Source organism: Patagioenas fasciata, chromosome 17, assembly GCF_037038585.1.
Source record: "Patagioenas fasciata isolate bPatFas1 chromosome 17, bPatFas1.hap1, whole genome shotgun sequence".
In the NCBI taxonomy this organism is placed as follows: domain Eukaryota; kingdom Metazoa; phylum Chordata; class Aves; order Columbiformes; family Columbidae; genus Patagioenas; species Patagioenas fasciata.
The window spans coordinates 10505231-10532542 of record NC_092536.1 but is presented as its reverse complement, the minus strand read 5'-3'; the positions used below and the strand labels follow the sequence as shown (position 1 = coordinate 10532542).

Genomic DNA, 27312 nt, shown 5'->3' with positions numbered 1-27312 from the left:
AATTATCACTGCCAGCCCAGCAGGGTACAGATTACACAAGTGTTTCAAGGTTCCTAGACTCAGTCTTTGAGGAACATTCAATAGATAAAAATGGTTGAATCAAAGCAAGCAGCAGTGAAACAGACACCTATGTAAACACTTAATTATTAAGTGAAATCTAAGCAAATATGGCAGTCAAGAGAACACAATATGATATTAGTGTAATATGTTGAAGGCAAATTAGACTATTGCATTGTTTGAGATTAATGACATAAAAATGAAGAAAGTTGGAGAAAAGTACCTTCTTTACATGTACTACTGTAGAGGAATCAGAATTTTACATTTCATAATAATGTAGTGTTTTAAGATATTCCCAGAGTTTTACATCAGAGCAATTTCTAAATTTAATAGTAGTTACTCATGATAACATTAAATTTCACATTATTCTCATTCCCCAATTATTTTTATTATTCACTTACTATGTTAATTCACTTTTAGTGTATTTTCACTTGACAAACTGCCTTGAAGATAACTTTCTGATGCAAAGGGTAGAGGAGCCGACTAGAAGAGGTGCACAGCTGGACCTCATCCTCACTAACAATGAGGGTCTGGTTGAGTCCAGTGCAGGGCAACAAAGATGCTGAAGGGAGTGGAGCATCTCCCTTATGAGGAAAGGCTGAGGGAGCTGGGGCTCTTTAGCTTGGAGAAGAGGAGACTGAGGGGTGACCTCATTAATGTTTACAAATAAATAAAGGGTGAGTGTCAGGAGGATGGAGCCAGGCTCTTCTCCGTGACAACCAATGATAGGACAAGGGGCAGGGGGTTCAAACTGGAACGCAAGAGGTTCCACTTAAATTTGAGAAGAAACTTCTTCCCAGTGAGGATGCCAGAGCCTGGACCGGGCTGCCCAGGGAGGTTGTGGAGTCTCCTTCTCTGCAGACATTCAAACCCGCCTGGACACCTTCCTGTGGAACCTCATCTGGGTGTTCCTGCTCTGGCGGGGGATTGCACTGGACGAGCTTTCCAGGTCCCTTCCAATCCCTGACATTCCGGGATTCTGTGAAATCCCAATAGTGATCCTGTAACACACCTACTATAATTGATTCTATTTACTGTGGCGATTAAGTAATGAATCCTACATGTGTTCTTCGAGAAGTGAAGTAGGGTATGAGCTATAATGGTCGTGGAGAAATTTGCTTGAGAAAAGTCGGGGGAAAGGAATTTTTTTTTAAATATGTACTCAGTTTCTCTAATGCTTTCTCAAATGTACAGTAGGCAAATGACCCACTATGCAGAAGAATATCCAATAGGCTTAATATCTGGAAATCAAAGGTATGCATTAACTGTATGGTTTGGGTTTGTATTATTATGTTGTGTGAGCCTGGAAATTCCTTGAGTATTTTTGTATTACTACTTAACAATGGAAGTGTGCTAGTCATTCTTCTTGCATGTGCACAATGTTACTTTAACTAAATCTGCATGTATGAAAAAATAACAGTAAGAAGAGCAAAGAAATCAAACCCATGGACTTTTTAGCCAAATATTGAGATATTAAATTGTGGGAAAACAAAATTTCAAGTGAGAATGACTGCACTAATGGTTTTGACCAAAGGACATGTCAGCAATACTACTTAGTAACAATTCAGAATATAGAAAAAGAGCTATTTTAGAAAAAAGCAGAGTGGAAAATAAGAGAAAGAAAGAAAACTGGAGTTGTCTTCTCCAGGGCAGCAACTTTTAATTTCAGTTAAAGTAGTCAGGCTAACAGAGTCGCATGCTAACACATACTACAGGGAGTTGGTGAATACAAATAACCTTTGTGGATTTGGATTTTGCTGCTTTTCCTCCTACTGATTGAAAAGGAACACCCAGCAGTTGTCTTAATTGGACGTTAATTGATACATATTCACAGGAAGTAGTGTCTGTGATCTTGCAGCTTGTTTGTATGAAACAGTATAATGAAACAAACTGTGAGGAAGTTTAATGATCACAGTGACATAGCACAGTAGTATGAATTTTAAAATTATCTCAAAAATGTTTGAAGAGTCATGACCGGAACAGACTTAGCTGCGTTCATAAAGCTTTAGTATTCTACCTTACACATTAAAAGCATAATTAAACTGAAGATAAACCTTATAATTATGACCTCATACCTCCTCTCAGTAATATTCTCTTATATTTTCTTGAGTCCTCATGGTGATATAAAAGAGGATGATGACAGAACACAAGGTTGTTCGAACTACTCATCTTTCAAAACTGTCAGTCACTGGTCCCAATTAGAAAGTTGTACCAATGCTTTCCTACTGATGAGTTGTACCCAGTCACCTTAGGGCACCTGTCAGCTCTCAGATATATTAATATAATTTTACCTAAACACAGTACTGAAATGTAGGAAGGAATTTGCTTATCTTTGTGCAACATATAATGAAAAACCATTTGGGAAATCTGTAGATGACGATCATTCCTCTTCTTTTGTAGGTCAATGCATCTTACTTCCAGTGGAGATTGCCCAAGTAGACACAAAGTAGCTCGGACTTCCTTGACTAAGCACTTCCCAATGTTAGATTAAGTGGGTGGAATACAATATGGCAGAAAAGACAGCACCTTTGTCCTTCAACATTCAGATATCTTTAGCTCTGAGCTAAGAATTATGTTTTCACTTCTGCAGTAGAAAATCATGTGCTGCTATTCTTGCTAAAACTAACCAAACAAGAAGTACAGCCCCTTTGAAAAGACATTCAGCTCTGCTGCAGATCCTTTCTTATTGCTTTGTTCCAGTGACATCTGTAAATGGGATACAGAAATAATGTTAAGTAATCCACACTTGCATGATGATATATTCTGTGGGAACCAAGAAAGTAGAAGTCTTTATAACTAATCATAAATTATAGAAAGATGTAGGAACAGTTACACAGCAAAAGGGATTACCAAAGCATTGGAAGCCTGTAGTTGTTAATCCCTAGCACAAGCAGGTTACCCTGAATCACTCTATAGATTAACTCAGCTGCCAAGACCATGCAAGTGTACTGGGAATACTCTTGTTAAACGTTGCCACAAAAAACAGTGCTTAAAAATAAGCACATTCCTTCAGATGAGACTAACTGAAAATACTTAGTTGTGTAGAAAGGAGGTAGCAAGGGTGCTAGAAACTGGAAAACACTGTGTGGTGACACTCATCTAAGAACAGGTGCCCATATAAGACAGATGTCTAGGAACTGACGGCTTGGAGGGAAAGTGTCTGTGCCATTCTGTGAGCCAGTCAAGCCTTTATTTGCAAGAAGGCCACGCTAAACCTCTGCTTTGCATTTCCCATAGTTTGAAGAAATGGCTCCCATGCATCTGTTTCGCTGTGCTAGTTAAATACAACTAAATGTCAAACTGCTGGCAGTTTAACAGTGTTCAACTGGCTGATTTTTCTGTTTTAACTTAGAAACTGGATGGCTCTTTAAAATGGTTTCAGTTTCCTGAAGGCAGGTCTCTAGAAGTCACTCTGCATGCAGAAGGCCCAGCCTCTGCTAACGCATTCTTCATGTCTGCACCAACAGCTTGACTGTTACGCAAAGGGCAGTTTCTCCTGCTTCTTCTTGTGCTAGTGGCTGTGTAGCTGAATTTAATACACAAATATTTACATTTTGTGACTGCAATGGCAGCTACTACCAAAACATTTCAAATGACAAGAAATGTGTTATTTTGGGAGTTTTGGCTGTGACCTTGTGTACCCTTACCTGTGAGTCTATACCAATCCTATTCTAATCTATGCAGACAAAAAAAGATGTTAGTGTTCAGAGGTTATGATAAGTTGGCATTCCTTAATGCATGTGGTTTACTGGAAGATACAGCAGAGTCTGTAAAAGCAGGGAGAAGAGGCAATGGAGAGTTGAAAAACAAAGAAGAGTCTGAGGCAGTACTAACAGAGAAGGTGAAATGTTTATCTGCCAATATTAGTTTACAATGTATTTAATATTTCATAATGTCAGTTGCTTGGAAACCAGTGTTTTGTGCCCTTTTGCTGCTTGGCAGAAATCACTCTAATTGGCATGTTTCTAGCACTGTCACTGCTGGCAGTTTGCAGCATTTTTTTATCCAGAAGCAAAAATTTTCTTTTACATGAATGATGGCTCACATTAATTAGACAGCAGTCACGGCAAAGACAAGCATTTGAGTGTATGGATGTATGAATCATTATCTCTATCATCAATCACTGCAGAGGCTGCTATTCCCAACAACAATTCTGCCTTTCCAGCCTGTTCGTTTAAGTCTTGGTCTCCTTTCCTTTTGTGCAAAAATGTTTGTTTACGTTTGGAATTTAATAAGTGGGAACAGTTCATTGCTGATTAGATTTTACTATCTATCTAAACACAAGATTCTCATCCCACTTATTATGATACAAAATGACGTGCTGCCACAATGTTTGAACAAAGCTAGCACTTAAAATGGGTTTTCCATTATTTAGTAGTAAAATGTCATGGCTCTATAAATACATTTATGTAGTAAGGTTAAGACACTAGATCATGAGTTGTTTTTGCATTCAAAGGAAAATCTTGAACCAGCAGTATTTCTTGGTAGAGGATCAGGGACGTCAATGAAGTTCCACTTAACAAGCAGCAAGGTTTTTATTGGTGATAGGAACATAAAGTTATTATTGTATATTCTTATAGCAAGAGACTGGAAAGCCCAGCAACGTCCAGATTATTTTTTTTCTTTTGAAGTTTTAGTAATGGTTCCCCCACAGCTTTTTAGAGAAATATTTAAAGGAAAGCCTTGAAATCTCAGAGATGTATTTTTCTGCCCTTTATCAGTGAAAGCTGTCTTCTCTGCTGCTCTGGAAGTACTTCTGTCCATCACCTTCATTTACGTACGTCTCCAGAGACACCAAGAGCTGGAAACCTAAATGTGCCTACCCAAAAAGAAAACCTTTATATAAAGAGGAAGAGGAGTTACAGCATGGCACAAGTTGTGCGTGTATGTGTGTGCGCGCGCACGTGTTTTTGTGTTCTGGGACTTCTTAAAAGATAAATTGCTGCCCTCTGTTCTTTTTAGATTGAGAACAACACATTTCCAACTAAAAATAATCCCATTTTTTGGGTGTGTTGTTTTTTGTACATTTTTAGCCAAATATCCTGGTTTGGGTTTTTAAAGAGAGACATTTTCATACAGAGTAATGCACTCATCGGCAGGAGAATAAAATGGGAATCTGCATCTGAAATAATGTGGGTATTCCAGATTGTTTGTATGTCTTCAGCTACTCAAGACAGCTGTTGATATGGTAGTACTTTTATTCCTTGCCAGAATGGTTAATGGTTCAGTGTGGTAAATAATCACACATGTCTGAGTTTCTATGGGTTATTAACTACATTTAATAGATTTTAATGTCATTATCACCTGGTCTTCCCTGAATTTAAGTAGATGTATGAATATTTACCCATTTGCTTCTTACTGTGTAATTACTGTTAAATAGAAGTACTAATCAGTCAGTTCCTTATTCTCCATCGCCATGTGTATACATATGCATCTCTAACTTGGCTGTAAACACTACCAAACCAGAATTTGTAGTTAATTTATGTTAGTATCTGCATATTGATTGTGAATAGTTGCGTATTTTCTGTCCATACGCTAAGCTTTCAGGATATGACCTGTATGCAAAGCTCAGCAGTAGGACTTGCTAGCTCAGGCTCACCACCGTATAAACTTAACTCTGTGGCTTTCGGTAGCTTCAAAGGTGGGCCACGTATGCACCCTGTAATAACTCACTGAGTATTGATGTGAGCAATGGACTAGTTCTCACAATGAGGCTGCCTTACATCCCTTAGGAAAGGTGTGAAGCCATCTGAATGTGAATAAATTGGGACATAATGGCATAGAAACACGTTATAACGCTGAATGTAAAGCATAATTGAGTGAAATGGTCAGCAGCTCCAGTATGTATTGGTAAGAGAATGGAACATCTTCTCCACTGGTATAAATCAGTATCACTGTTGACAATTTACAAGAAATGCAGAGCTTGTTCTCCTGTTGTTTTGTGTGTGCTTTGTAAATAAGAAAAGCACTGTGTGCATATGGATTTTCTTTTATCTTTGCTTATCTTTCCTGCTGTTTCACAATTATTAGCTATTTAGGTGTTACAGCACCTTGTCAGAAAGCTGAGGGACATACAAGAATTGCTTCAGGTACTACAACGTGGCAACAGTTAAGATGGAGTCTGTTGTTAATGCACATATACACAATATAGTATTTTGGGGGATTGGAATGATTTTAAGTGTCTTATTCCAACTGAAACAGCAATGACAGTAATGCTTAATCAACTGAAATCTGATGAGAATGCAGGTATTGATGCTTATACTCCTGCAGAGATTACCATAGGATCCTTCGTAACTTCAGATCCTCAGAACTTCCATTTTATTATATATTAAAAAAGACAGACCTTCCAGTACTATGGTGCCCTCTGAAACTAGGTAAGGGTGTAGATTTCAAGTTCAAAACAAATGAAACAAACTCCCTGCTCTCACCACTTCCTTTGGGGGATATTTCTTTGGATTCTTCAGGATCCAAATACTTATCAGCCTCATCTGAGATTTGTGATGGGATCACAGCTCACGATGGCATGGCTGCAAATAATGCAAAGTGTTCATTTAGAAGACTTAATGCTATTTGCGTTTTTGTGTTTGTTTGTCTGTTTTTTTTTTTTTTTTAAATCCACAGTTTTAGTCTGTAATGTTCAGAATACAGCTTAGTTTTATTTGCTGTAATTTAAAAGTTATTGCCTCCTGTGCTTTGTTTTAGACAGAAATAGATTGTTGTGGTATTACTTTTTCTGCTATAAAAAATAGTTACTCAGAACGCTTTTAAATAGCAGTGTGTGTAAAACTGCACTTGCTTTTCACGTGAGAAGCCTTAGCTCAATATTCAGTTTGTCACTAGTGCAACAAGTCAGGCAGCATCCAGCTGATATTCACCTTGCAACCCCCTCCACAGGGTCTGGCCCTGTGCCCAGGGGAGCTTTGGCTGCTCTAGGAGGGAGCGTTGCAGATGCGGCCTGAAGTGCTTTTATGAAAATACAGGAAATGGCATTTAGAAAGCCCGTGCTCTCAGTTGCTTTCAGAGCAATGCCACGTTGGTTTCATTTGTATTTACAATTGGCTGTAAGCCTCTGGAAAAGGCAACATTCTTTTTGTATAGTGTCTGGAGCAGGAGATGTTCTGTCATTAGCTTTTTGATATAAAGGCTGTATCCATTAAGATAAGAAAATCGAATAAGCCATTTTATGAAACAGTGGTGAACAACTTCCATGGATAGAGAAATCTGTATGCAGTTAAATTGTTTGATACTTACATGGTTATTGCAGCTCACAATACTCGTCCACCATGATCATACCAGCTTCCCTTAGCAAGGGTTTGGCATCATGTGTTCAGGAGTGCGTGACATTCCTTTAGGAAACCATCTCCAACTGAGTTCATGCACAAAGAAGATTGTTTGAAAGAATCAGTATGGCCCAATGACACTCCATTCAAAATTCAGCAAGGCATTAACTCAAGGGAAGCGTCCTACTCCTGGACAGTATGCCTGTCTGGCTTGGATCAGCTGCTACATTCTCGCTAACATTTTAATCAAAGATTATAGAGTAATTGTGTGCTGTACCCCTTTTCCTGTCCTAGCTCACCTTTTTTTCTTTTCCCCCCCTTCCCCTAACCTCTGTTGTCATCCTATAGGTAGTGCATTATGGCTGCTTCTTTACTTTCTTCCCTTGCAGTAATACCCTGCCTGTTGTCTTCACTCACAGGCTTCACCGGCAGCTTCCCTGCTCGTGACAAAGCAGCCTTCTGACAGCCAGTGAAATGTAGCAGCTAACAGGTGGCTTTAGGGCAGTGTGTGTCAGGTTCTGACAACTGAGTTCAAGACAGTGAGGGGCCTAGTGGTCAATTGGCTGCTACAAATTAGAATTAGGCAGGGAGTTTTTAAATCAAGTAGTGGACAAGGTGACGCTGAGTTCAAGACATTTGAAAATTAACCTGTGTGGTGTTGAAAGAGTTAAGGGAGGCATCTCCCAGTTCATACTGGGGAACTGTTGGCCTTTGTTATCATATTGCAGAAGGAAATATTAACATTGAACTCTTGACTATAGAAGAATGTGATATCTCTTTTAAAAATGAAATTGATGGGAAACAGAGAAATTAATCAATTTGGTAGTTTGTCTTTAGTACACTGACCAACTTGTGATGGTTTTTGGCAGGCGTCACCTCAATTCTGTGAAGCGAGGTGGAGACTACTTTCATATACTGCACCAAGAATCGCTGGAGAGGAGCACACTGCAAGCAGCCCAGCAGGATGAGGGCACGATATGGAGAACCGAATTCCAACCATCCATATACTCCTCTGATGCAGAAAAATCAGAGGAAGAAATAAACAAGTAAGTCAACTGAAGAGAGCTTTGGGTGGTCTGAGGGCAGTGGGTTTTAAAAGTGACAGTTTCCAGTTCCTGTCTTTACTTGGTATTGAAGCACTTTATTATTACTGTGTGAACTAGAAAGAGAAAATGCTTATAATCTAGGTAGATGAGGAGCTGTAAACTTAGGAAGCATGGGGGGAAAGGTGCTTGAGATGCTGCTTAGAAAGGAGGAAATTTTAAAGGCAGAAGGTTAATGAGCCCAGGAAAGGTTTTATAGCCAAATCAGAACTGATTCTCTGAGGAGAAAAGGATGAGGCTGGTGAGTTTGTGCCATGCTTTTGTTCCCACAATGGGACCACAGCATTAAGAATAAAAAAGAATTGCATTCAGCAGAATAAGTAGCTTAGCTTGCAGAGTGGGTTTCTTCTCTAGTTCAGACCTATTACTTACAACACTACCTTCTTCAGATTTTCTGTCTGATCATTAGTCTTCAGTCCTTTGGGCTCACACTGGTCTCTTCAGTGCACCTTTAATGCCTATTGTAATGCTCTGGTTGTCTTCCATTTGTCAACCCTCACTAGGTGATGAGATGATTAAATACTTGCTCAGCAGGACAGAGTAGCTCTTCTAGAGGTTACACACCTTTCAAAACTTATTGCATCAAAGGCTTCTTTCTTCAGCAAGGCTGAGCTAAAAAGATTTACATTCTACTTCCCTTTATGGACGTATACCTGCATTGCCTGCTCCGGCAGGGGCATTGGACTGGATGATCTTTCAAGGTCCCTTCCAATCCCTAACATTCTGTGATTCTGTGAAGTTTGTAATATTAATAAATCATAATAAATGCAGTAATTAAGAATTTAGAAATACACTTAAGTACTTTTTTAAATGTGAGGAGAAGAGGAAGTGTGGTGATATGAAGACAGAACCAATAAAACTTATGTTCATTTCACATACTCCTTTTTTAACTTCAGCCTTTGTCCTTTCCTGCAGTTGCTCTCTGACAGATGGCGACAACCTGATGAAGTTGGGGAATATGAAAAAAAAGATGACCTTACGGTCTTTCACTCCTGTTTATACCAGTGTCTTAATTCCAAACCCCCCTGGAGCAAAGAGGTATATTTCAAGGCAGATATATGCCCTGCCCTCTTTAGTAGGACATAGAGAAATTCACAGCAACACAGACCCATAACATATATACCTAGAGCTGCTGCTCAGGTGTGAATGCGTATCCTGAGAGTTTCAGGAGTTTATAGTGAAATAGTCTGTCTTTACTAATAGCAGCTCTTAAATTCTAACTTTAAATGGTTGAATACTAATGGGTTACTGAAAATCTTGTGTGTGTATGCAAACACACATCATTTGTTTTGCTGATCTTGACTCAACAAGTTCTAAGTTGCAAAAGATTTGCTTATGTGGTATAGCTTTCAAGATTAGGCTTATTTAAAGGAAAGGCTGTCAAAATGAAAATTTAATTTGCCTTGTTAAAAAAGTAGGCCTACGAAAGAGGGAGAATACAGTACTTGTGCCGTGTACACTTCTGTCTATTTTATATTAGCCACTAATACACGCTATCTGTTCTATTCTAAGTTCATTGATCCAGTTGCTCACTAAAAATGTCTTTATATATTTACATTTGCATGTCGAATAAACTAAAATGCCAAAGATAATCTTAGTTCAGAAAAAGATGAGTCCAACATTTTTAAACTCACATGCTGCTTTTTCTTAAATGCAAAACTTAAAAGCTACTCTAGGATCCAGAAAACATACGAATCCATACCATAAAGGGATAAATGCTGAAATCCTCATAGGTCTGAAAGCACCGAGCACATCACCAAGTCTATTGGAAACTTCACATCAAAAACCATGCTTTCAGGATTGAGAGTTAGGTATCAGCATGACAAAAATGCTGAAATGTGTCTAGAATTCACTGGGGTAAATAAAAAATAATGTGCTTCAGAAAAGCTGAACATGTCTACTTCAGCCGACACGGTGCCAGTTTACCTGTTTCCCTGACTCTATAGTATAACATTTCTGTGTCTCTTTGCAGCGAAGTTCTCTTCCGACAGCTGTGTGCCATACACTGGCTTCTGGAGGCTTTGACTCTTGAATCCAACAGTTCGATGCATTCCATATTAACCTGTTGGAATCCAATGTATGTATGCAATGCATGATAGTAGATGGAATGAGGAGTTTGGGATCTTTTCTCCCTTATATGTAATTTCTTTTTCAAGTAATAACCATTTGAGTGAAATGTTATTAATTCTGTGCTGAGCAACATAAACAAATTTTGCATTGGCTTTTCCGCCCTGTAGTCAGCAGGGAGTTGTATGGTGCAATCACTAGCACAGCATGGTTCTCTATTATTGCAAGTTGCAGAGCTAGGAGAAAATACTGAGCTATCCCAGCCAAATTTAGTTGTGTTTTCTTTCCTTTCTCTCTTTTGGTTAATAATTACGCAAATTAAATACATGGACTAATAGATGTATGTATATTCCCATAGCCTTCCCTTGGAGGCTTATCCCAATGAACATGACAGAAATGTCATGTACATTATAATTACAGAACAAAGCCAGCTATTAAATGATATTTAGTAGCTGCTTTATTCTGTCCATTATGCATGATGGTGATGGATACTCGTAAAAGGTGCATTGCTTCTGAACTTATACTGTTAAAAGTAAATATTAATTTAAGTTCCCAACATTTTTACTCAATATAATCATGTTGACATGACGTGTTTAAATTATTCATGAGCGTTTGGTAAAACAGTGAACTGTTTATGCTCTGATTTGCAGGACAGAGCTCTTCAAAGCTGTTCTGTTTTCTCTGTACATTCTCAGTCAAGACAAACTGTACCTGTGTATGACAGAGGTGGCAGAGTAGCATTATATAAAATTAGCATGATTAACTGGAGGGGAGAATCTGTCTAATATGTATTGTGGATGGATTTTTTTCACCCCTTTACGTATGGGGACCAACCAATAGATTGGGATAAAAGAAACAGTTTGTCAGCAAGTCTCACATATACAGGCTGACAGCAGAGTATAGATATACAAGGCTCTGGATTCATTTCCAGGTTCTGAAGTAGTGCACAAAAAGAGGTTGTTTTGTTGTTGGTTTTGTGGTTTTGGTTTTGTTTTTCTAATGTGGTGATAGAAGGAAGCTTAGAACACTAATCTGCTTTGTAAAGCCTTTGGCTGATTAACTGGCGACTGAGTGATAAATGAGGCTGTTATACTACAGCTGCAAGGACTGCAGCTTCTGCAGTTACCTTTGTCAACATGGTGTAACATTTACACTTTTGGACCAGTATAGGTCTTCATTTAACCAATAGCATGGAAAAATCAAACTTGCATGGGCCTGCTGTCACTTCTATCCATGAAATCTTGCTATACTGGACAAAATTCTTCAGTACTTGCATGGAGCGAGGTGAAAGCATAATCTGGCCCAGTACATTCATGATAGTTCAGAGAATGACTGTTCTTTCTTCAGATCCTTCCTCACTTGTGACTATAACATACTCATGGCTCATACACTTTGTATTCTCTTTCCATTTCTTAAAAGCAAAGATATACATCGGAGTAATGGTCAGCGACCAGTTACTCTACATTTATTGCATTTCTTAAAATAAATATATAATAAAAGCAGGTCTCTTGAAATGGAAAACTAATTGAATTGCTTTCACTTAGGGACCCTGGTGGTAGTAAAAAAACAGTAAAAGAAATCCAAGAGGAAAAGACAGCAAGATACATGTGGGAGCTCTTTATTTCACGCATAAAGGTAACTTCATTGTTAATTTCTTCCTTGGGACCTAATCCAACTCTTCAAGCATTTGTTTTGTCGGTTTGATCTAGTGACTGCAGAACACCTGTCTCTCTAGATTTTGAAGAATAACAACTTGATACTAGGTAATAAAGCAGTATGTAGCTGATTGAAACTGTGACTTGGGCTTGGTGATAAGTACTGATGTGGGAAGAATTCGATATTCAGCTAAAACATAACTAGCCTCTTATTTGCATTTGTCCCCTTTTTTATGACCCAGAGTCATGTAGCAGTACTTGTTCACATAAATAGGTCTTTTTCAGTCAAATGGGGATTTCAGACTGGAAACCTGAAGGCCTTATTCCAGTAAGTTCTAGTCATGAGTTGTTTGGTTGCCCTTTTTACCCAGAACTCACAGCTAAATTCAGAAACAAATGCCAAATATTGAGGCCTTTAAAGAATACAGGATTCACTTGTCACATTCAAATCAAGGACAAGGAAAGGAGAAAACAAGAAATTCAGCTGAAAGCCTTTTGAAAGAAAAATAAAGATAATACCTGGGAAGAAATAAAACACTAGAAAGTGATCTGTAACACTTGGTAATTGTTTTACTGTCTTTCTGACACCACAGAAAGACTTGCTTTTTCAAGCTGCTGAAGTGACTGGAGAAAAATGAAGAGGGAGTGAGTACTTAGGAGTATAACTAAGAACTCAATAAAGAACCAGTGGGTTTCTCACTCTGTAGCACATCTTACATTTTGATCTTTGGCAATTTGCTTAAGCTTTTAGTTCCTTGCTTTGTCACCTGTAAGGCTAAATTAAACAAGTTTTGTGAAGTGCTTTTAGAACCCCAGGTGAGGCACTCTTGGAAATATGAGCTGTTGTTACATGCGGGTTATTTGCTCTTGTTATTTTTCAACACCTGCAGCTTGTACCTTCATAACATAATTAAAATGATTCAATAGATTACAATTTCTGTTGGAGAATAAGCAGCAAAAGTTGTGAAACTTTTAAAAGACAAATATTGTGATTTTGTGCAAATATACTTCCTGCTGTTGGCAAACAAAGAGGCAAGTCAGCAAGTCACATCAATAAGAGAGTTGTTTCTAAATAGGAGGCTTTCTGATTTTTCCATATAGTCTTACCAGTTCTCTAGCATCAGATTCAAATGAACAGGACCAGAAGAAAGCAGAGTGAATGTGTCTTTTAGCATTTACATTGCTGAGACTTTTTTTTCCTCCCTGAACTGATAATATTACTTGAACGCTGCTTTTCATATTTGATGTGAAACTTCAGGTGTAAATATTGAGTTCCTCAATTGGGGTACTTTGAGTTCCTCAGGGGTACTTGCATATACATATTGTTCTGATTATCAAGCCTGCAGAGTTCAGTCATCTTTCAGACTTCAGTTTTACCTTCCTGACACAGGAAAATCATTTGCCAGGATATTGGGTGTTGGGAGGAGACCTGAACATTTATCAAACCACTTTGACCTATTCTTCCCTGTACATGAGAAGGTTGCTCTTTTACCAGCCCTCTGTGTAGCTGCAGTGTAACTCATTGACAAATTAGCTTAATCTGGTGGCATTAATGCTATAACAGAGGAGTACTGAAGAAAGATAACAAGACGAAGGAGGCCCTAACAAAGAAATAACTAGCTTGCTTGAAGTCCCTAGAGAAAAAACTATGAGGTTACAGGAGGACCAAAAAGATCTAATATTGGAATTGTTAATAGTTAAAAGAAATGTGATTCTTTGTCAAATTGCTATAAAGGATGCCTCCTTCCTCTTATTTTTTCCTTCTATGTACAGAAACATACCTGGAAAACACGATGCAGTCCACTTATCAGGAAGATAAACAGGGCATCTACTCCAGGCATCTCTCAGCTTAGCAGTCAGTCATCTCCCCGTGGTCAAAGCCCTTGTGACAGCGTAACTTCCACTATACCTTGCTCTGAAGACAACACCAAGATCAACCTGTCTTCATCTGATATTATGAGTGAGTCAGCACAAGCTAAAGAGCAAGACCTTCTTTCTGCCTGTAAGTTACTTTTCTTGACTGCCAATATCAGATGGATTTGCTTTCAGTGTTACTAGGGAGAACCTATGACAAAGACACTGCTAGACCTATCGGTGTGTTTCTCTTCAGGCATACGGAACTTTGTGCAAGTCTCTCTGTGCCCTCTCTGTTAGCAGATGGGTTTAAAGACAATATAATCTCATGTGAATATTAAGTAAGAGTTTAAATTAAGATTCCGTTACAGCAGTTGTATAATCAGATTGTCATCCACATCTGTAAGGTCCAACAGGAGGTGAAAACAGTGAAACTGCTGTCTGCCATGACCAACTGATCCACTAAATATGTATCTGTCTAGCTTAGGGGATTCTGTTGAACTGAAGGGTTTCTTAGTCAGTATTCCTCCCATCAGCGATAACCTGTGCTTGTTAGACCTGACAGAACAGCCTGTTAGCTCTGCAGTGGTTTCAGTACAAAGCTAGGTAATAGTATGTCTCTTCCTTCTAAGCAAAGCTGGACCAGAAAAGCATGTTAGTATTTAGCATTGATAATTATCTTTTAATTGATACTTACATTATAATTATTATGCTGACATCATGCTCTGCTAGACTCTAAATTACCACTCAGGAAAGAGGTCTTGGAGTCATTTGAGAATGCTCTGTGAATGTTCAGTAGCTATCAAAAAGGCAAAAAGAACCCTAAGAATGAAGTGGAAGACAAAGCAGAAAACATGTTATGCAAAAATACAAATGTTTTGTAAGTACCTCTTCAGTTGTGGTCCTTTCAATCCAGACAGGCTGGTATCAGAGGTAGTAAAGTTTGATGGGGAAAAAAAAAAAAAAAGTGGTGAGGTATGTTAGAGATATAGAATTGCTGCTGTATGAGAGCCAATTAGAGACTAGGGTGCTCCAGTGCAGAAAAGAAATGGCTGAATACAAGGTTGTGCATGGAAAATCGTGATTAGAGAGTGGTTATTCACAAGTTCCCTTGATGCCAGATTTATGGGACACCAAATTAAATTGTCTGACAGAAAATTTAAAACAATGGGAAGTGTTTTCATGCAATGCATGTTTAAACTTAGGCATTCATTGCTACAATATGTTGCTGGAAGTACATTCAAGTCCAAAACCAATTAAATTAGTAGAAGGAAAAACAATTAATTGCTCTTAAATGTAAAGGAATTGGCATATTCTCTGGGTCTGAAAGACCTTTAGGTTCAGAGTGCCAGAAGCTGGGTGGGTATATCACGAAGCTTTTGCTAATATCATATACTACCTACAGAGCTGCTGCTTTCCATGGCACTGGGCACACATCAGTAGCCTTCCTTGCACACAAACAAGGGTAGCAGAGAATTCAAAGCTGTGATTTCAAGCAGTTTGTTTACAGGTTTAGGTGAGCAACTGGTTTGTATGTGAGATGAGATTTGAAAATAATCTTGAGAACTGTAGCAGCTGGGAGCCTCCATTTGCTGCGGGACATCAAGAATTATCTTGTGGTATGTGTTGTGTATGGGATGTTCAGTGTACTCTTTGGAACAACATCTATCACATGATGGCCTGTGACTTCAGGGGACTGGCCTGAGATACCAGTCTGCTCCGTTCAAGAATTATGTTCCTAGCTCTAAAAGTCTGTGCAGTTAGTTTCTGCAGGGCAGCTCTGTAGCAAAAGTTTGATTCTGTAATAATTTCCAAAGATGCCGGAGTCGTGTTTAATCCAGGATTCCAATAATAGGGTGCTTCACAGGCAAGTCAGAAATGGATTACAAGTACAGCTACCCTACTAGTGGGGGTCAGAGTGGAGCCATCGTTCTAAACAGTGCTAGAATGCAGGAGTTTCTGGCCGGGACCTTGGCACTCTTAAAACTCACCTGACCATACCTAATACAGGATCTTCATTTTAAGTGTGGTTGTTAACATTTAAGGCCATTAGCTGGTGCCAGCAATTTGCTCCAGCCATGTCTCACATTTATAAATTCACAGTGTAATATTTAGATCTGTACTTTTAACAAGTAGAAATAGTTTGTGCTGCTATTTAACACAGTCAACAATCAGCAGTCATTTTCTATTATATGTGTTGCTTCACAAAAATGTAGGAAAACGATGTTTTGAATTTGGGGATTACAATTTCAGGGTGTTGAGTTCTCAGTAAAAATGTCACTTATTACCATATAGGACATACTGAGCACCTCAGAGGGTGACTTAGAATTTGACAGCTAACACTGGGATTTTTAATAACAAGCGTGACAGTTGTTTTACTGCATGAGTGATTGGAGGGAATAATGCAGAGAAGGTGGCTGTCTCAGTGTCTCTCCAGGGGTTTGGCATCAAAGCAGGAATGAAATGGTGGTGGGAAGGAAAACAGAGATGTCAATTTGAAGGAAAACAGTGAGCTAAATTGGCTTTCCAGGTATTCAAGGGAGAGGAGAATGTAGGCGTTGACATTAGAGTGGAAGGCAGAAAGAGAGTAGTGTTATTAGTAGAGAGATCTGCTCTAAAGTGGACAACCTGGCAATGTAGCCACTGAAGCGCTACCTGAGGACATGTCCTAAGTTTTAGCTTTTCAAAAGTGATTAATGAATTTGGTACATGCATATTTGGGTACTTATCTTGAAATGCCTTGAAAAAGCTGGGGTTTTGGAAGAAACTTTAGTTTTTAGCAATACTAAGTAGCAGGTTTATTTAGGATGTCTCATTCAGGCCGGTATAGATGGTATCCTTTCTGCAAAGAAGAGAGGAATGTGCACTATTGAGTTGGTGTGCTTTTACAGATTTTTTTTTTATCAGCCCTACAGAGAGTCATGCATGTAATACGTGAACATTCGTCAAAAGATTTCCGTAAACAAGATAATATGGCTGAGAAGCTGGGACTGCAGCGGTACGTTACCCGTAAGAGTTTCTGAATGATTAGGAGAAGCAACTTATCAGGACAGAGCTAATGCTTCCCCCACCATGACCCCCAAACAACTGGAATCAATGAATTCAGATGACTTTTACAATTTTTGGCATGAGTGGCAAATAGCCCATTTTACTGCTGTGCAAGCAGCCTGCGTTTTCTGGAAAATACACCATGAATCTTGCCTTTGCAAACAGAAAAGACCTTATGCTCCAGCAAATTTGTAGAAAAAGCGATGTTCTATCTTATTCCTGTAGAGTTTTTTTCCATTTCTACCATTGCGTTTTTCAGGAGTCTCCCGATAACATTTCTAGTTAAGCTTATATTAGATGTGTTCCCTCATTACCCAGTTCTGTGGTGGTTTCCACAGCTATTTGATCAAGCTGACAAACCATTCTTACAATTAAACTTTGCTGAAGCTTCTTTTTTTTCCTTTGAGTAAAAATAAATTTTGTACCTGGGTAGCTCCAGCAAGTCTTGTAATATTAAGAATGTTTCAGCAGCCCCTGGAGAATTTTTCACATTCTGGAGAAAGCATACTGTACACTATTTTAAACCTTGTTGTGTCTTAGTTCGTCAGTGGCTCAGAAGAATTACAGAGCAAACGTGCCATTCGGTCAGGACAAAGAGAGTGTAATATCAAGGAAGCAGAGTCCCAAAACCCAGAGGTAAGGGTACCAATCTGGTTTTGAAGCGTGTTGTATACCGTATAAACTCTGCTCTATGTGTAAAGCATTTGGCATGCAAATGTCAGAGAATGCTTTATTACGTGAGACCGAGGCAGGCCAGTGAAGCCTTGAAGCACATGTTACATTTCAATGCAATGTGAAGGCATTTTCCTGGAAGGATATGACTGGAATGAACAACAGTACAAATCCAAATTTGCTATCACTTAAATTTTTTGGATTCATAAAGTTCTTTCATAAATCTGATGAATTAAAAATATTAAATTTGGATTTTTACTGAGGCTAAGGAGATCTTAAAACCTACAGGGGCTCATGTGACTATATGTTCTGAGCAACACAGATGTTTACCACAAGATGTTAATTTGACTTTTCTGTGTTGTTTGATTTACAGACACAATATCAGCTCTTCCATTAAAAGCAAATCTAACTTGTGTGCCCATATGAGGCAAGAGTTCACAGCAATACGTGAAGCAGCAGCTGCTTGTTTACATGATACTCTGGAGCACCTTGAGAGGTAGGAAAAGACTGTTTTCTGTATGCTCTTAAAACACTATACACCTTCTGACCAGATTTAGGACTTGTCTTCAGGCCTTTTAAAGATGCATGTGTATGGACTGATGTTAAAATAAGAATATAGAGATGATGACAGGAAGTTTTATGACTGTGTACAAAAATACATATTACAGGTTAAATATTTGCAGCAGTGTTTTGGGATATTTCTAAATGATTTTTATGGAAATAGTTTTGCTAAAAATACTGGATATATCTACTTTGGACATTATAATCTTTTTCCCTCAAAGACAGAATAAGAAGTTCAGGTACATATAATGTGTATGGCTGTCTTGTGTTTTCAGTTCAGCAATCACTGTATCACAGAGATCACTTCAATGTTACTTTGACCCTTCTTAAAGTAGCGGTTGCAATGTGCTCTCTCAAGGCCTTTTCCCAAATCAGTGACATTTCTCTGTTGTTGACCAGCTGAAGCCTGTCGTCCTTCTCTCACCCAGAAATGTTCATCTGTGACATCTGTGCAAATTCTTTTGTCTCAGTAAGCATCAGACCTTCTCTACATTGTTGTTCTGAAGGGCACGGTTTTCTTTCACCTTCTCATTTCCTTCTTTCCATTCTTCTGTTCCATTTCATACTTAGATTTTTTTTTTTTTTTTTTTCTGTGGAGCTTTCCTTATCTGGAGCTGGGTCCTTGTTTTCTTCCCTTAGCACCTGCTATGACTGCATAAGGGACTGATTTTTCCAGCATCCTGCAGTATGGAAAGACAAGTCAGGTGGAAACTTCCTCCTTGCAGCTATTTTACCATTCTCCATACAGCCACACAAGCACATTCAGTTTGATAAGCATTTGGAGATGAAACCTCAGTTTGGCTGGATATAGTATAAGAAACTTAGTGGAGAGAACAGCAGATGTTTCTTTTTGTTATAACACAGTAGTACTTTGTGTAAGAATGCATACACGAGCCCAATCTCTGGGTCAAAATTCTAGCTCAGGTCACACTATTCCACCTCTTTTCTGTTGTATTTTGAAATAATATTTAACCCTAAATCACTGTGCGGCATTCTGTTTGCTCTTAAGCAGTGGACACCTGATAGAAAGTGGTGGTTGAATTTCAGTTAAAATATTATGATCCTGAAATTTATTTCTTACCCACAGACATAAACATTTTTTAATATGTTGCAGAAACATGGATGTGTACAGAACACTGCAAAAGCAAAAATTGTTATTAGTGTCCACAGACTGAACATACGTTTTCTTCACATTCATTGTTTTCTGCCTTTCTTAGTATCTTCCCAGTTAACTATGCAGATCTATGGTAATGTTTAACACACAGTTTTAACTTTTAAGGTGCTTTTTTTTTGTGCGTGTGTTGTTATTTTTTTTTTTTCCATAGGAGTCAGGAAGAGCGATGTCGTGAAAAATTCCAAGCCTTGGAACAATTGACAGATCTTAAAAAAGATATGGAAAGAATAAGACAGCTGGGCCCAAGAGCTGAAAGAGAACATGATAAAGGTGGAATAAACTGGTAAGGAGGCACAGAAATCCTCTGTCAAATGAGAGATGGTCAGGGTCCTAGAGTTCTGTCTTTAGTCCGAAAAGCGAAGTATCACTAGAAACCATTGAATCAGTTGATGGAAATGCAGGCTTTTCAAACTGGTAGCAACAAAAATACAGATAGGATGTACAGGAGCGGATCTCGGCCTGCTCAGCAAATAGGTTAATTGGAAATGGTAAGAAAGGGGGTGAGGAAGAGTTCCTTTCCAGTGCTATCAGGCAAAAAGGACTCAATCCTTGTATTCGCATGCCCTACCCAGGTGCAGCTTTAGAGGAGACATCTTCTGCCAGGAAGTATGTAAAACGCACTGTAACCTGAAGATGAGAGATCACAGAATACTACCAGTGTACTCCTGAGTGTAGAACTGGCCCTACTGAAGAGCGTTTCACTTTTTTTTCTGGATCAAGAAGGAAATTCCTTACCATTCTCTTGCTGTCCCAGTAACTTGTGTTCCAAACTGCAGGGAGGCAGCACATCCTGCTGATGTGCTGCCACATCATCAGCCCTTTGCAGTGGAAGGCACAGCACAGCCCAGTCAGGCACTGTCTGGAAAGGTTTGGAACATCAGTCCCTGGGACTGTCATAGCAGCACTGCAGAATTTACACAGACCATTAAAAACAAAGGCAGTCTTTTCACAAGAGTTTTATTTTTATGTAATGTGTAATGCCCCCAAATCTCTATATTCAGAGTGAAATGGTAAAGACTGCATGTTACACTGCACTTAAATCAGTGAAATTTATGTCAGCACATAGAGGAGAATGATGATAGCAGAGGGAAAATGGATAGTAAAGAGAATCAGAAAGTGTGTCGGATCCGGTGCTGATTGCACTGGAAAATCCATAGAGGCTAAACAAAATAAATAGAGAAAAGATGAAGAGGACAAATCTGTAGTAAAATGGGAACATTTGTTAGCGGTTTTTTATTTGTTTTCATACCCAAGTTTGTCATCCAAATTTAAATGAACAATGAAGAAGCATCTATTTCAATGCCCTGCAATGGGAATTGGTGCACAAGTCCAATAAAGTAAAGCTCTTTCACATTATTCACTCAGAATTACACTGAGTATTGCATTCCCTAAAGAGAAATGTTTTCTGTGGAAGCTATGGAGGTGGTGAAGTAGCAGAAATGCCAGGAAATCCAGAGTTATTAATCAGACATGCATTTGTTTCCATGGCTTCTCTTTTATTGCTGCTGTTCTTTCTGCTAAAGGTTTCCTGAATTGCTTGCCAGGCTCCCAGAGTCTGTGAAGAGTGACCGCTGTGTACACAAAATCTTAAAGAAACTAGAAAAATATGGCAAGAATCCTGACTTGAAAATTGAACCAGATGCCTTTCTTAAGGTTCTGGCTGATCTACAGGTGTGGGAGCTGTGTTCTCCAGAAATTGCTGCAGCTGTGGAGGTGAGATGAATCCAGTCTGTGATTCTCTGTGTGATGAGGGTGGGGAGATCTGGTGACTATGGGTGAAATTCACGCAGTGGAAAGTTGCAAGATTATATCATTTAGGATCTCACTAAATGAAGATGTTACTATTCACCTTTTACAAGACACTTTGAACTCCGCAGAAGAATGATGTTATGACATGCATTGGATTATTAACCAATATCATTATTATGTCATTGATTTATTTACTGCCACAGTGAAAGTGGCATCTGTCATAAACTGTTAGGATACTTGCAGAGAAAAGGCCTGTCATTCCCAGTTAGTTACATCCATGAGCAATTCAAGTAATGTATTACATCACTGAGTCAGGCACTCTGCAGGTATCTTTCTTTGCTTCAGCAACGCTAAAAAAGGCTATTAAAATCTGCTTGTCCAGATCTTAAGTTGGGCTCAACTCTTGTAGTTGTGGAAGCAATTGGCAGAAGAAGAAGGACACAAGAAAGAGAATACATTTAGAATGTGTACTGATGTGTTGTCTAACCAGGTAGCTAACTTTAAAAAAAATGGCAATGATGCCACCTTGTGTTTTTTGGTCTCATCGCAGTTGTTTCCCCTAATGTTCAAGACTAACAGAAATTTTTGAGAGGTAGCAGGTTACTGTGCATCTCGCATATATCAAGTGTTATCATGACTTAAAGGCTAAATTTTAGCACCCAATGTGTCAAGATCAGACTGCCTGTATTTTCTTGACATCTTTTAATAAAAGCCATTTTCTCTTGTGCCCTAATTTGCATAGCCACTAACCAGAGAGACAGACTTGCCTTAACATTCAATGTATGTCTCTGTGGTTTGCTGTTCTTTTTAGATTTATTTCTCTGCTGCTTCTGTTATGTTCCCTTTGCATTTTGATCCCTCATATTAGTGCAATAGTAATAGAGAAAAGTGTGAGCATAGCCAAATCTACTATCTACTTATTTATATATCTTTCAAAAATAGACTCAGAGGAAGGAGGATCTTGGTGCTCCTTCTGACTGGAATAGATAAAGGAAACTGTTGCATTTTAGGAACAAGAAGATCATCACTGAATACTGGCTAATACTGGTAGAGATTCCAGATGAAGTTCTTATTTAACTTCGAGTTGCTTTAATATATGTACTGCAATGGTAGGTAGAAGACAGCTGCAAGTTTAGAACACAAAGACTTGACTTGGAAGGATTCAGGATATAAATTGCAATGAAGATTGTAGAGTTTTGCCTTTATGTCCTGTTAGAGCATATCCAGATGTTCTGAAAGTTGCATTAAAAATATTTTGGTGATATAAAGCACTATACTAACTGTTTGCAGAAGCCATTACATTTGTTCTGTTATCACAATGGTCACATTTTCCCACATTATCACTCTCTCTCACATTAAACAAAAGCTCAGGAAAGAACTCTTTTCTGTTTCAGTTTGTACGTGAAAGTATTGTGCAGATGCTGGAAGAGGATTTCAATCTGTGGTTTCAGACAAGAGCAGCCCACCTCGGTGCACAGTCTTCTATCATTTAATCAAATGGTCACATGAGATGACTTTCCAACTATGATGGTCCTCAAACAGAAAACTACTGCCTGTTGAGATTTGTCTCAAGGAAGTCTGGGGAAGGGGAGTGAACTTGAGGAAGTCCCACTAACCATTCTTGCACAACTGAAATTTGTCCCTCTGCAGTGCTCCACTGGCTGTAGCTGGCCATAGAAAATAAAAGCTAAATACTGTTGTTCCTTCCTGTATGATGTCTTGCAAAACAAGCATCTACTCAGTATGGATATACTGTTTTCCTCATCTAAATAGCACTGTCTCTGCTCTTCACTTAAGCTTTCCCTTATAAAAAATATCCCAAGCACAGGTAGTTGTAAGCTTTAAGACACATTTTTATTTTACATTGGGTTCATTCTGTAGGTGGGCTGTGATTATGGATTAATTCTTGCCCTATTAAAATCAGAAATGAAAAATCAAATGTCCTTAGATGCATTTCCCAGGTTTTCAACTGAAGGTATTTCCCCCACCCCCCCGTTACCTTAGCTTGTGTTTGCCATTACTCTGCTGGGTAAGATGGTAGAATGACATCCCTGACCTCAGTGATAAATACATGAGCTTTGTGAACCTGTTTGGGCTTAACCATGTATTAATATTTCATGGTGGGTCACAATTGCTGGGTGATGGAATCAGTGACCCACTGACCTTTGAAGCTGATGATCTTAATGAGCTGCTTGCCTGCCTGCCAAAGCTTCCAGAGGACCCATTGCAGAGAAATGCTGCTGATCCTTCAGCCACAATAAAGACAGTTTAGGGTCCAGGTGAGTACAGCAACCAGCAACATGTTATTGATTAATGGCCTTATTTTGTCCCCTTCCTCATTATCAAGAGACAAATGTTTTTTGAAGAAAAGAACCAATAACACAGATTTCTTTTAGTTTTATAGCCATAAGAAAAAGCTAAGCTCTTAAAGTTCTGTTGTGCTCCCACTTTTCTCATGATGTATGTGATGGTGGTAAGCTAGCATTTGTACAGGTAGTGCAGCTGTATTTTTCCCTGTTTGTGCTTTTTTTTTCCTCCATCTCAAAATCTGGTGGCAAACTTCCATCCAAAACTCTGTAGGATTGATGTAATGGCCAGTGAAATCGGTGGTAGTGCTTCTGCCAGATGAGCAGTGTGAGGTCTCATTCTGACCCGTGAGACCCTAGCTTCACTGTCTTCTATTTAACTTCTTTACAGCCCTCCATGTGTTTTGAGAAACCCCAATTCTGCCTTTCTTTTGAGATGATTTCACCATGATCTGAGTCAAATTTCATTGTCAGTGCTGTTGTGTTACCCTGTGGTAACAGCTAAAATTACATGCAAACAAAAAGCTTAATTTAGCAGCTTGGGATCTCCTGGTTGAATTGTAGTTACAAAAGGTGAAACTTTCATCTTGGTCCTTCCTCACTATATGGAACTGCAGATATAAGGTTGTGAGTTTTCCTTACATATAAGAAATGGAAGCAAAGGTGTTTGTCCTCAGCTGAAGTACAGGTGCCGTGCTGCCAAAATCAGAACTTCGTACCAACCGAGCCTGTGACCTAATGCGTTTGCCTGCATGTAAGATGAGATGATTGTGCCAAATGTAATTAGCTAATGTCTGAGCAGCTCTTTGAGCTCCCAAAGCAGGATGCCAGTGCTGAATGTCAGGAGTCTCTAATGTTTTTGTGGGATTATGAAATATCTTATGTATGATTTTGTCTGACAATGGCTCTTCTCCTATTGCCACTAGGTTACAAAAGGGACTCCTCCTCTAGAAAGTAGATCATTTTTTCTCCTCCTTCAGCACCAGCCTAATGAAAAAATTTGTGTTTATTTTACTGTAAGACAGAGAAGAGATGCTCTGGAGCGAAGTAGCAGCTTCTGTTTTCCTGCTTCATGACAAACTTAATTTCCTCAGGTAAGATCCTCAACCCTACTCAAGTCTTTGCCAATTTAAAGGACTGAAACAATACAGAGGATACAGGTCCATACCCAGGTAAAAAAAAAAAAAAAAAATACAGGGACTCTTTTAAATTTTGGGTTTCTTTTCTTATTTTGTTTGTGGTTTGTTGTTTTTTTGTGTTTTTTTATTTTATTTTGGGTTCTGTTTGTTTGTTTTCCCCCATGCAGATACCTTGAATTCTCCCAAATATTCTCCCTGAACATCTCACAATCTTCAAGTCACTGCTTCAGTAGGCCCTTGCAAGGTAGGTTCAAAGTCACCCGTTTAAAACATTGGAGATGGATGCACGAAGAGTCTAAACAATTTGCTAAAGGTCAACAGCACGTGTGGTAAAGGTTCTTGTCCTTTACAGTTTCAGCTAGTGGGCTGGTCATTTACAAATTCCGTTAGCCAAAACACACCATGCAAGCTTGGGTTGGTCACTTCATGCACTGAAGGAATGTTTGGGGAACTCAGACAATTAATTCACAGCCAGAATCTTGATCTGTTTCTTGCTGCCTGATGTATTCCCAATGTCATCCAAACCCCACCCTCCTCAGATCACACCTGTGTGAAACTGAAATAAGAAGATTTTCCTGGGTTTCACTAGTAGCAGAGCAGAAAATTATTGTTGCATGAGAATTGCTTGGATATTGGGCTGACAAGTGTTACAGGAAAACTCATCAACTAAAGTAATAAGTAAAGCCTGTTTCACCATTCACCCTTCCCTTCTGCCTCACAATGGTTCTGAAATTGTCATCTCGACTCTCTTTTCATAGCAAAGACTTCATCATGGTAGAAAAGAAGCCAACCGTCTTATTATACCAACAACAATACTCCAACTGTGATTTATGTTGAACATAAAAAGCAGCATGTTATAAATAGGGATTATAAAATAAACATCTCTGTCTGTCTTGGAGATAGGCTTTTTTATTGTAAGTAAATGTCACAATCATTGTAGGGCTATTCAGAAATCAGGGTACATTTTTCTAATTGGAATTTCAGCTTCATGTATCACCACTCTGTTCTGCTGTCTTGTATATTAATGGCACCATGCCAGCATGTTAAAGAGATGCATCTATATTTGGCCTCACATTAATAACAGCAATTCTGTTTGCCAAGTTTTAATAAATTTCACTGTTGTAGCATTGCAGAAGATATAAGCTCAGGCTAACAAACCCCATGATATTTGGGACCAGCTCCAGTTCCTGTTAAGGTCAGTGGAAAAGTTCTTATTGACCCTGTTGACTGTCGATTACTGTAAAATCAGAATAGGTGCTTACAACAAGTGCAAAGGCTCATCTTGTAACCAGCAGTTCGATCTTTTATTCAAGCCACTGTTTGTAGCTGTACTTTTTGTTATGCAGCAAGCCTACACAAAACAAAATAAAAATATGCTTCCCAGTAGGAAAGGTGACCAGCCACCGAAAGAAAGTAATCAAAGAGAAAAAAGATATGATGCAATGAATTGCAGCTGGGAACAGTTCTCAGATACCCCAATCTTAATTTCCTATCTCTGGTGAGATTTCTTCTCATGTGCCTAAAAGCTTCCAAAAAAGGACCAGGGCTGGACTCGTACCAAGGGTATGAGGACATTGGTCTGGACAAATCCTTCAGTTGCTCAGTGGCAGAGAGGTTCCTGTATAGACCCATTCGTCTTACAGAGTCCCCGTCCTATTCCTCTGGCTACAGACTTCCAAAGACTTGTATTTCCTCTTTCTGGATGCTGAAAGGTTCAGAGGCATTTTATTGGGAAGCATGTCTGAGTAATGATTTAATGACTTAGTACTATTAAGGGCTGCTTTATGTAAAATAATATCAGAGCTGTTTTGAATCATCAGAGTAGAAATAATGACATTAAATATATTTGTAGATAGGACTGTTCTTCCACTGTCTAGAGTGCAATGAGTGGAAATAAAGCTTAATCTTTCCCACTTTGGCTGGAATTGAATCACACCTTTGACAGTGATAGCGGGTTCTGTATCAGGGAAGGCCACCTGAGCCAGCCCACCAGGATCATCTCCTAGAGAAGCTGGAAGAGCAGTTTTTAGCAGCAGACATCTTACCCTCTCCATTTCCATTATAATCCACACGAGGGTTGGCATGGCTTGTTCCATCCCACCCCTCAGTTCTTCTCTGCAGGAAATGTGTTTTCCTCTTATTTTTAAATTTGCAGCCCTGTATTTGGGCATTTGCTTTAACTTAGCAAACCCTTGGCTTCCTTGATTTAACTGACTACTGCCTGAAAGGAATCAATATCTAACCTCTTCCTGAAAAGACCATAAACAACCAATTGCGAGCTGAGAGAACATACCAGGGCCTAAAACACCCTGAAATTGCCCTGTTTCTTGTACTCAATCATGTGTCATTGGCCAATGTCAAAGACAGGATGTGGATGCATTTTGATCAACCTGATGCTTGTGGTTTGTGACAGAATCGGAGAGGGAGGGAAAGGTTGAGACTGTTGGGTAACAGTCCAATATACCAGTGTCACTGTAGCATGTTTGAAGTTGGTTTTGTTTATTCATCAGGGTAATGGATGCAGAAAGAATATTCATTCAGGAGCTCTTTCAAGAGTGAGAAGCAAGGAATGCTCTTTTGCTGCTGTGCCAGAAGCACAGGGGGACAGCAGCATTCATCCCATGAAACCAGCCATGGAGCTTTGAGG

General features: G+C 38.9%; 1 protein-coding gene across 3 annotated transcripts in view; it reads left to right on the top strand.

Moving 5' to 3' along the window:
* CCDC60 (coiled-coil domain containing 60) overlaps window positions 1-27303 on the top strand; it is a 54505-nt gene extending 27202 nt beyond the window's left edge. The window contains exons 4-17 of one of the 3 annotated variants that reach the window (XM_071816239.1): window positions 8207-8383; window positions 9356-9478; window positions 10413-10517; window positions 12052-12142; window positions 13936-14164; window positions 16924-17014; window positions 17605-17700; window positions 18110-18232; window positions 19623-19754; window positions 20995-21184; window positions 22615-23499; window positions 24552-24620; window positions 24833-24909; window positions 27176-27303. In XM_071816239.1, the coding sequence (XP_071672340.1) occupies window positions 8207-8383; window positions 9356-9478; window positions 10413-10517; window positions 12052-12142; window positions 13936-14164; window positions 16924-17014; window positions 17605-17700; window positions 18110-18232; window positions 19623-19754; window positions 20995-21184; window positions 22615-22713 (1456 nt within the window). In that variant the 3' untranslated portion in view covers window positions 22714-23499; window positions 24552-24620; window positions 24833-24909; window positions 27176-27303. Of the gene's footprint in view, window positions 1-8206; window positions 8384-9355; window positions 9479-10412; window positions 10518-12051; window positions 12143-13935; window positions 14165-16923; window positions 17015-17604; window positions 17701-18109; window positions 18233-19622; window positions 19755-20994; window positions 21185-22614; window positions 23500-24452; window positions 24527-24547; window positions 24621-24832; window positions 24910-27175 lie in introns of those variants that run through there. The other 2 variants (XM_071816241.1, XM_065851822.2) reach the window with 2 other exon arrangements.
* The last annotated feature ends 9 nt before the right edge of the window (window positions 27304-27312 follow it).